A 10997-nucleotide genomic window follows, 5' to 3' on the forward strand; every position below is an offset into this window, starting at 1 on the left:
TCTGCTGGGGTTAAACTGCTTGATGTTTGCTGGTTCTAAGTTTGCTTTTGCCGCAAAACAAGCCAGGCTCCAAAATCTTGTTTATTCGGTTTTGGAAATGAGCGGAGCTTGGGCAGACCGGTGCGAAAGCATCGGGAAAGTTTTGCTTGGTTCAATCAAAGCACGGGTCGTTGCTAAGAGGGTGAGCATGTCATCTATGTTTGGCTTGAGCCGATCTTGAGCGGCTACCCAAGTTTGGCTTGGGTTCGCTTAGCTTATGTGCCCCCCTAACTAAGTGGTTGAGGTGGCGGCAACTCTGGATCTCAAGAGGCTCCCTAGGGAACTGGTAATGAGGATTTTTTAAAAGAACGGGGTGCTTGGGTCATCTATTTTTGGGCTTGCTCGTGGATTTCTGGTCCAATAATGTCTGAGATCAGATTGAGGTGTTAATTTCCGACATGGAGAGTTGTGCGAAGCACTTTGAGAGTTTGAGGTGCTTATAAATCTGAGACATTCTTTCTTTTTCTCTCTCATTTTCTTGTGTAAAAAAATGGACATGAATTAATTTGGAGCGCCACCCCCCCCCCCCCCCCACCCCAAACCCTCCCTCTTTTTTTTTTTTTCCTTAAATTTTTTGAGGGGTGGGTCGGATATAGGAGAGTTCTGGTTGAATTCGGATGGTCCTTTTTTTTAATGAAAAATCTAAAAGATAAAGATATTATGACGACAGATATTATGCACACCTTTTTATTTTAAGAAAAAAGAGATTTTTTTTTTTTTTTTCCTTTTGAAATGTAAAGCAATTATCGGACTTGAGCTAAGGGGTCTTGTAAGGAGTTCGGATTTGCACGGTTAAATTTCTGTGGCCATGACAGAAATTATTGATATTTTATCGTATGTAAGATATAGGCATTATTTGTAACACAAAAGAAAAGTGCTTTGCTGATGTTGTTTCTAATGTTACTATTTGTTATTTCTCATAATAATGACTTAAAATAATTATAATTTCATTTCAAGAAAAGTCCAGGCTTAATGCCAAGTTTCTATTGGCTAGCTTGAGCTTTGTCTTATTGGCTTGCTAAAATTTAGGTTCGTGGGTGCACATGGAAGGCACGTGCAAGGTGCCACTCCACAAGCATAGAAATCACAAAAATCTGGCTTCCTGAAATATAGAAATTATTTTATGTGCCAATTTCTTACAATCTTTAACCGACACCCTCTATTGGCAAGCTAGCCCCAACAGATGCGAGAGCTTGGGTGTTTTCCTAAGTAGACTATAGGGCATAATTTGACAAAATAAGGATCTATTCATGCACAGCTATCTTCTCCATATTGCCCCTCATTTTCTCTTATACTTCTTCCATTTGGGAAGTTTTCATTTCTAACAAATAAGTAAGCTCAAAGCTCTTACAACTATAGGATTTGAGGAGGATCAGATATATGCAGTCGCAGTCTTATTTCTAAGATTTTTTTTTTTAAAATATCATATCTACGATACATATGTTACAATGGAGCAATTTTATCTTTACACTAAGACTCATCCTCTTGTCTAACAAATGAATCATCAGGTATAATTACTTTTGCCAATTCACTATTTTAGTAAATTTGTGCGGCAAAACAAATGTATCTTTTAGAGTATATATAAATATATATAAGCTAAAAGTATACAAGCTAATTGCAATTCTTCGTGTTTAGTTTATTGGTTATTATTGAAAACAAAATGAGCAAACCTGATGCGGGACAATCCTAAAAAGAAAATCAATCCTAATAATCAAGCTCTCTTCTGTTCATCAACAACAAATCACGTCCGGCCAGGGGCTCATTATTCCCAGGACAGACAGTATAGTTGCCTATACTCTGCTCAGGAGGCGTGATTGATTGATACGAGACTAAAGCGAGATCAATCTAAATGATACAGACGAATGCCATTCGAGAGATCAGTAAACAATTAGTAATAGAAAATTTCATAAACAGATAGCAGAAATTAAACATGCTCACGAGTAGATGCAAAAAAAGAAATAAGAATGGAACGAGAGAAAATAAAACATTAAACCCGTGAGAAAATCCAAAAAGATGATAAGAATCCGGATCGTGGTAGTTAAGAAACTACTCTGATTAGGGCTCTTAATCTTTTAACCAAACAGATCCATCGATAAAGAACTAGGTCTTTACCAACATCGGATTAAAAAAAAAAAAATAATCAAAGATCAACTTTTAAGGAACGAAGGTCCTTGACAGCATATGATCTGTAGAATAAGAAATCACTCCTTCTCTCAGCACGACAGATGAAAATTCTGGAGGAGACAGATCTTCTCTTGATGGAATAGGCTTGCGTGGGTAGATGGTGGAGTCGATCAGAGTCGCAGGAACACTGAATCTTAAGTAGAAGGAATAGGATAGAAAGTGGGCCTCACACCCTCCCCTTGTGGGGTGATTTTGGGTCTCACACCCTCTCCCTCTCGGAGCGATTAACACAAGTATTTGTGGAGTTTGTAAAATCATTCATTGTTTTCTTTCATGAAAGATACAAGGATTTATATAGGACTCTAAGGGTCCTATTTGTTTAGAAATCTCTTATTTTTACAAGGAAGAAATCAACCCTCCACAAAAAAGTAAAGCATTATAATCTACCATAGGAAAGAAATCAGCCTTCAACAAAATAAGTAAGTAGCCAAGAACTCTTAAGGAATTCTAAGGAAGAAATGGAATTTCATGTGGGTGCTTGATGCTTGACACAACTTGGCATGAGCACGGCATATGCTGGCATGCATATTCTTCTCTTGGCATGTGGAGAGTGGTGGCTCCAAAGGTGACGTGGACAAATCCAAGTATGACCCTATGGACCCAAAGCCAAATGCATTAAAATTTATTGACTGAAAATAAATAACTGAAGTAGAATCAATTTAATGAGGCTTCTTCGATCCAAATCGAACTTAAATTATGTTGCCGATTTTTGATGGCTCTGGTGTCCGCACCAAAACCTAACTAGGCATAAACTCGAATTGGGAAGATCTTAAGATAAACGAATGACTTATATTGGCATTCACATGGAAAACTAAATTAGCTGCATCATTCACACCATTTTGTTCCAACAGCTACCATGATACTGTCTATTCCTTCCCTATTAATTGAATAATATTAAGTTCTAAATAGAAATCATGCTTTATTAGATATGGGGGTCAGCAGATCCCATCAAATTAGGGATGGATGCTAGTAGAATAGTGATATCCAAAGATGCATCCATACAGAGTGAAGGAGATGGACTGGGCGAGCAATCTATTTGTTACCGAATAAAAAGAATCAGAGTTGAGGATAGAGGTTTGACACTTGCACAAAGACTCTATTACAATGAAGGCTGCCTACTTGATCAGATATCTTTTTCGAATTAAGAATAATGAGAAAGTACCATCAATTATTTATTTAATATAAGATTAACTAATGTTAGATACTTAATTGAATACTGAAAAGTTTTTTAAAAAATAAAATTACTTCTCCTTTCTCTCTCTCTCTCTCTCAATTTCTTCTTTCTGAAAAAGTGGGGCAACTGGTATACTCCAACCAAATTTGTAGTTGCATTACATATAGTCTTTAATTTTCTTTCATCCAAATCAATATAACGGAAAGGCCTCAAGTAATGAAGCTACAGCCTTTAGCAACGTGCAAACAAACTGTCACACTTTCGATCCGAGATTTGAATCGAGGGTCATGGCAACCGCCGCATACTCATAGAATACTTTTCCCATAAACATGCAAGGCATCTCATCACGATATCTTCACACAAAGTTAAATAAATTTTTCAATATTTAATAATCAAACCTTAGTTTAAATAACAAATCAAAACTCAGTGTTCAAAAGAAAATAACTGTCTGACAAAGTAAATACTAAAAACAAAACTAAAAGTCTTAAATAAATTCTGAGAAAATCCTAAATCAATGAGCTAACTCCATCTCTAATCGCTCTCCCAACCGAAATCCCGCATCACGCTAATTTTCTGGATCTGTAAGAAAAACATAAAACTCATCATGAGCTAAATAGCCCAGTAAGCAGTGTATACCTTTAACTGAATAAATCAGGCAAATAATACTATGCATATCGATTTACTAACAATAACAAATCAATATGTAATTTCATGAAATCATATTCATACTATCAATCATATATAAAAGTCAATTCATCATAATTTTCAATTATGCTTTTCATCTTAAATTCATCAATTTCTTAAGTTCTTCTTACCAACCATGACTATGACTACATTATCTCTATGGCAGGGTCATAATACCGCGTATCTGCTTGCGGTGGGTTGCGAATCATCTGGCAGCCAAGTCCTTTGGAACCGCTGGTCTCGCGGCGGTTTGTCGCTGGTCTCTCTGGCGACATGTCGCTGGTCTCACTGGCGACATAAATCCTCAGGACAGTCAATTGCCAACGTATATGCCCCCATTGGCGGGGTCCTCAACACAGTCAGGTTGTCAATTTCATATTGTCTTCCAATTCATATATTATTTTTCAAAATAATATAAATAAATGATATTCGAGTCAAACCAATCATATCATTCTTTGAGATCATATATCATCATAATAATTGTTCAACAAATAACTTCAATCATAAATAATTTTCTACAATTAACTTTAATCATAAATAATTTCAACAATTATTTCAATAAATAATTTCAATCAGAAGCATGCATAAATTTATTTAATTCAGAATTTTATAATTTACCAGATAAATTCAATAAAAGTAAACACTACTTACCTCAAAAGAAAATTCAAACTAGAAATTCTAGGAATCTCGAAAATCCTTCTCTGAACCTGATATGTCAAATATCATGTTTTTAATCAAAATTTCATCAAATTAAAACTAATTTAAATTATTAAAATCTAATGTCTCCACGCGGATCAACTTGACAACAGCATCCAGGATTTTCGGACTAATCCATGGATATCTTAATTATATTTATTTATTTATTTATTTATTTTAATTATTTCCATAAATCCTAAAAATCTAAGAGAGAGAGAGCGGAGAGAGAGTTTCTCTCTCCCCCTTCTTTTTTTTTCTTTTTCTTCTTTTTCTTCTTCTTCTTCTTCTTTTCTTCTTTTTCTTCTTCTTCTTCTCGGCTCTTCCCGCACCGGAACAGGGGACTGGCACCCCCTCCTTTTGCCGGGCCCTTCAGGCCGCGGCCGCTGCAGCGGAGGCCGACGGCAGAGGGAGGCTGCTCCCCCAGTTACGAAGGAGTATGGCCGGCGGTCAATTACGATCGCCGGCGCCGGAAAATCAAGAAAAAAGAGGCCCAAAAATAGGGTCTCTTTCCCGACCGAAAATCGGCGACACTCGTCGCCGGCCGTCACGCTCAAGAGTATGGGAGGAAAGGGAAGGAAAAGAGGAAGGAGAGGAAGACTTACCTCGGCTTCCGGTGACCCCACCGGCGAGCAATCACGGCGAGAAACCGAACGGTGTCCGCGGCTCCGATCAGGAAGAATAGGGAGAAAGAGAGAGGGAGGAGGCCGATGGTTGATTTCTAAGGAGAGGGGAGGTCTTCTTATAGAGGGTCCTAGGACTTCGAGAGGTCCTAGGACTCTCAAATCGCTCGAGTTTCGTCGGAGAAGAAGACTCCTTTCGGGAGTCTTCTTCCCGATTTTTCTCGGTTTTTTTTTTTTTTTTTTTTGTGGGCTTGGATCTTGATGTTATGGGCTTGGGTTTGGCTATAACACAAACCGTTCTTTCGTTTGCTCGACCGGCTCCAATCCAAATTTTGCTGGACTCAAACCCAAACTCAAACCCAAGGGATAGAAGGACAGATTTGCAAGATATTAATATGCCATGCCACCTCCATCCAAGGCGTCAGCACCTGGTCTATCGGACCAATAACTCTTTCCTTGTAGGAAAAGACAATATAATTAGGTCACAGTCTCTTTAGAAACTGAAAACCTCAGCGAGTGCACCTAAGTGCCAGTCTTAGTCGTCTTGAATTTGATAAATACCACTGTGTTTGTTCTGAGATAACTTAGTGCCGCCATTGCATGTCTATGTCCTTTCTCATACGAATTTTTTGTAGAATAATCTCATCATAGCATGCTGGTCTCTGGGCGAAGAATTTTATTTTAGGATAAAGCCAGCATAACTTGATTTGTGGCCTGTTCTGTTGACCTAACATTTCCCGTGTGAATAATGGGTTGAGAATTAAAAGGCTGTAACATTATTTACCAAAGAAAAGGTGGTAACATTACTTTTAAAAGATGGTATCCATTATTTTTCTTTTCAAGATTACGAGAATCTAATCCTATCTTCTATCCTGACTCTGTCCTCGATCTACCGTCCAAATGGTAGGAGGTGAAAGCATCAGAGGAAGCATTCAATGATATAGTATCAATTACCAAAGCTAAATTAAAAATAAAAAAAATTTTAAAAACAAACCTCATAAGTCATGACTTTTATGATATCAATGATGGAAACAAATAGAATTCAAAAAATTTTTAAGAAAAAAAGCTTCATCGCACCATCTATTCCTTACATGACAATGGTTGGTTGGTTGGTATATGGAGCCCATCTATCACCCATGTGACTAACATGTGCTACACTGATCACACATTGATATGGGATTGATGCTTTTAGCAAAAAGGAGAGTGGTGTTGAAAAGTAGCACTCAGTTATGCTGAAATATCAAATATTGGTTAGATGCCTTCCATCGATATTACGAAATGAACAATATGATCTTAATTTTTCAACTAAAAGACTTCATTTCTTCAATTTTTCACAATACAAATATGAAATAGGTCCAAAATATAAAGAATTTATCATTACTTTTTTGAGATTAATTGAACATATTGCATTGGTAATCCTAGACATTTTTCATTTCCATGAACTCCGAATGGCAAAACGATGAGCAACTTGCCTTGGTTAAATAGTTAAACCAAAATCGGCTGAAAATTTCTTCACAACTGATGAGGAGTAAATTAAATAATAAAATTGCACTTCATATATTATTTTATGGAGCCTTTTCTTAGTCTCGATCTCTCCCCAATTAGCAATCTAATTCATAATATAATATGATAGTACTGCTTGGATAACCAGTGTATGCAAGGAGACTAGCTCAACAAATATAAAGTTATCTACCAAAAAAAAAAAAAAAAGTTGCATTAACCCAAGCTTTGTATGATGCACATCATTTATTTGTGGATGTTTGCATCATACCATTCAAAGCCGGCTAGGAGATAAGGTTCAAAGGTTTAATTTTTCCATTCTTGTTTTCTACTTATTTATTTATTCTCTCACGTCCGAGTTTTAGACCTATCCCCATGGCATTTACGCAACCATCACAACCTAATATCAAACCATAAACTCCATCCACACATTCTTACCAAAATAAAAAACTACATCCACACACATCACCATCCCAAAGTCCCAGTCTACAGGCCATGGCACCCAGATTGAGCAAAGGTCCCCGAGACCACCTGCTCTCCTCCTCCTTTTCCTAAAACATATCCCGTTAAAAGTGACTTCCCAACCAAAACCTGCCACGTAGTCTCGTCACCATAGCTTATCCATCGTTCGGAGTGACACCAGAACTCCTAGTTCCTTAGCCCAAGCCGGTGTTAAAAAAAGAATAAAACCCTCATTAAAACACAAAGAATGGTAATTCTGAAGAGTCAACCATAATGAAACCCAATCACCACAAGAAACGTGTCGAGTAACCGACACCCGCCGGTATTTCTGGACACGTGCCCGTGACCAAGATGAGGCTGGGTACGTGGCGATGCACAATTGGTCGACTAGAGAGAGGAGTGGGCTTATATAAACCCTCCACATGATCCCATTTTTATCAGAGAGGTAGTCCACCCCAAAGCAAGAACCCACCCTTCGGTGAGGCCGAGTGACCCCTTCGGAGCTCAAAACAAGTGATTCCTGATCCAATTTCTTCTTCTTCTTTGTAAAATTCCTTCTCGGAATCCTTTTCTGAAATCATCTGCGTTCTTTGGAAGAAAAAGACTGATTTTTGAGCCTTTTTTTTTTTGATTTCTGAGGCTCCAAAAAAAAAAAAAAAAAGGTATTCTTTTTCCGAGAGAAACAGAGATCCGGACCCCCTTTTTCCCCTGTGCTTTGATTGCTAGTTTCTTTTCTTTTGTTTTTTGTTTTTTTTATTTTCTGCTCTTAAAATTTCCTAGACCTAGAGGGTTTGTTTTTCTATACCCTCAGATCGGTTTTCTGTTCTCTTCTTGTCTCTTTTATTTTAAACCTTAGTTTGATCAAAAGATCCACCTTTTTAGGTCAGCCTCTTTCTTTAGTTCCTCCTCTGAAGGCCCTCTTGCCTGTTCCTTGGTTTTGTTTTAGAACCAAAAGGGTTTTTTCTCCTTTTTTTTGTTCTTCTTTAGCAAAAGCTTTGGTTTTGCTTTGAAGAGAAGTCATGGCTGCAGCTATAGATATATTTACCTGCTCATCAGACCCTCTAAGGGAGGAGCTCATGCAAGCACTTGAGCCTTTTATGAAAGGTGTTTCCACCTGCTCCTCTTCTTATAATTCCTCCTTTCATCCCACCACCCCAGAATCCCCCTCCCCCTCCTCCTCCCCTTCTTCTTCTCCATCCCCTCCTCCTTTCCTTTCTTCCTACTCCTCCCCATTCTCATTCTCTTCTCCCTCTTATTCCTATCAAATTCCCACCTTGGATTGCTCCCTCGCTTCCACATCAATCTCCGACATGATCCCCCAAGCCGTCCTGATCCAAGATTCCCACAGCTTCGGCCGGCCGGGCCCGGTCGGGCTCGACTACCTCAGCTTGGCGCCAATCCAGCAGATCCAAGTTCAATTCCAGCACCAGAATCCGAGGCAATCGCAGCAGCAAATGAGCCTCCTTGGCATGAGGCCCCAGCCGATGAAGCGCACCGGCTCGCCGCTCCCTCTGCCGAAGCCCACCAAGCTCTACCGTGGGGTCCGGCAGCGCCACTGGGGCAAATGGGTGGCCGAGATCCGTCTACCCAGGAACCGCACCCGCCTCTGGCTCGGCACCTTCGACACCGCCAAGGAGGCTGCTTTGGCCTACGACCGCGCTGCCTACAAGCTCCGAGGCGACGCTGCGAGGCTCAATTTCCCTGAACTTCGGTGCAGCGGAGCTCATTTAAGTGTCCCTCTCCATTCCTCTGTTGATGCCAAGCTCCAAGCTATTTGCCAGAGCTTGGCCAGTTCCAAGAAACAGGGGAAAGGCGTATCCAATTCAGTGATCCCAGAGGAGGTTGGCACAAAGGGTGAATTGGCTTGCTCTGGAACGGATGACAACAAGTCGGAGAGCTCATCGTCGGTAGATGGGGATGAGTCGTCTTCAGGATCGCTGGCGGTCTCCGAGATGCAGTACCTGGACTTCACGGAGGCGCCATGGGATGAATCAGAGAGCTTTATGCTGACGAAGTATCCATCTTGGGATATCGATTGGGAGTCGATTCTCTCCTCTGATCAATAGTCTGTAATTATTAGTTTCTGGTTTGGTGATTGGTGTCTTCAGGGGCTGCTGCAAATGGGATTTTAGACATTTGCAACGCTCCTGTTGAGACTTTGGAGATCATTGGGATAGTTATTAAGGTTTCTTTTAGGGACGGAGTCTGTGGATATGTATTTACTTAGAATCTCCTGGTTTGCTGGTTTTTTCTAGGCATTACCAGGGATAAAGTTGTTGTCTTTGTGATTGGAATTGTGAATATTATGGTAGCTTTGTAAGTGTTGAAGCTTTGTGGTTATTAATATGTTCTAGAATTTTGGTGTGGATGTGATGAATTATCAAGGTCAAGAATTTTTGCATAGTTTCAGAAGATCTATCTGTCTATTTATTTATTATTTTGTATGTGATCTAATGATTTATCTCAAAGGGAGAAGGTGTTTAGCCCACAGATTTTGTTGATTATATTTTAGCATCTCCTGACACATATTGTGGTTGTTCTATATCTAGACCGGCCTCCAAGGCTCCAACGGTTCTTTGTTTGGCCAATTGGATGATTTTACAAGAAGTGCAAGGATGATGCGATTGAAGAAAGGAGGCTCTTAGTGTTGAAACTATTGTTCTCTCAGGAAAGAGGAGGTAATTGGTTAATAATATAGTCTGAATGGAAGTTGTGAGATGTCCGCAAATTATTTTTTTTGTGAGATGTTAGCAAATTAAAAAGGGTGACTGGGAATAAACCAGAACTGAAGTTGATAGAGAGTGGACCAAAAATGGAGGAAGAAGTTCCTTAAAGTCATCTTTATGTATTCCTTTAGGACTAGATTAGAAAGTAATTTTATGACAGACTTTATAATTGTCATGATAAGCATTTTTTGTTAGAATTATGGTTCAAGCAATGTAATTACTGTCTATTGTATATTTAAAAAGAAGATATTGAGCAACCTTGAGCTTCTGTATATTCAAACCTGATAGGGAGCCTAGCACCAACCTCGAAAGATTAAGTCTGCCGGAATTTTGAGGTTAATAATTTGAAAACAAAGATAGCAATATGGTTTGAAAAAGCAATCAAATGTGTAAGTTCGATAGTTTTCTTGGAGAAATTAAAACAGAAATTTAGACTTAGCTTGGTTCCAAACTAGTATTATAATCCATCACATAAATATACATGCTTAGTTAATTTTACTATTTAGAGTTGCTTGCATAAGAAACAGACATGGGGTAACAATATTCTCTTTCGTGTACAAACCGTAGAGGTGCCAAGACCTGTATTATTATATGGAGAGAGTGGAAAACCCCTCATGGCTCATGTTGAGAGAGGAAGGCTTGGGTAAACGACAGAACAAGAATCAGAAAAGAGAGTAGAGAACTATTACTCGAGGTCTCTCTTGGTGTCGTGATCTCCATGGAGAGTTCGTAATAAAAGATCCTTGCCGCAGACATCCGTAAGATGACCTGAATCCTTCTGCTGGATGCTGGATATCTTTTGTACCAGCCTGGGTGCTTTTCCAGGCTCGGTCACTACCGAACATCAACAAGCTCTCAGAACCTCCATGTGATGCCTGCCAGAAACAAGTACTTGGAAAAGAATTCTCAAGT

At 39.1% G+C, this 10997-nt stretch overlaps 1 protein-coding gene across 1 annotated transcript; it reads left to right on the forward strand.

The window, feature by feature from the left end:
• The first annotated feature begins 7801 nt into the window (after positions 1-7801).
• Positions 7802-9699, forward strand: LOC105041629 (ethylene-responsive transcription factor RAP2-4). The gene has a single exon (XM_010918593.4). It carries the CDS (start codon positions 8379-8381, stop codon positions 9423-9425), a length of 1047 nt encoding a protein of 348 aa, XP_010916895.1. The 5' UTR covers positions 7802-8378; the 3' UTR covers positions 9426-9699.
• Positions 9700-10997: the final 1298 nt, after the last annotated feature.

The sequence above is a fragment of the Elaeis guineensis genome, chromosome 3 (genome assembly GCF_000442705.2).
Source record: "Elaeis guineensis isolate ETL-2024a chromosome 3, EG11, whole genome shotgun sequence".
Taxonomy (NCBI): Eukaryota; Viridiplantae; Streptophyta; class Magnoliopsida; order Arecales; family Arecaceae; genus Elaeis; species Elaeis guineensis.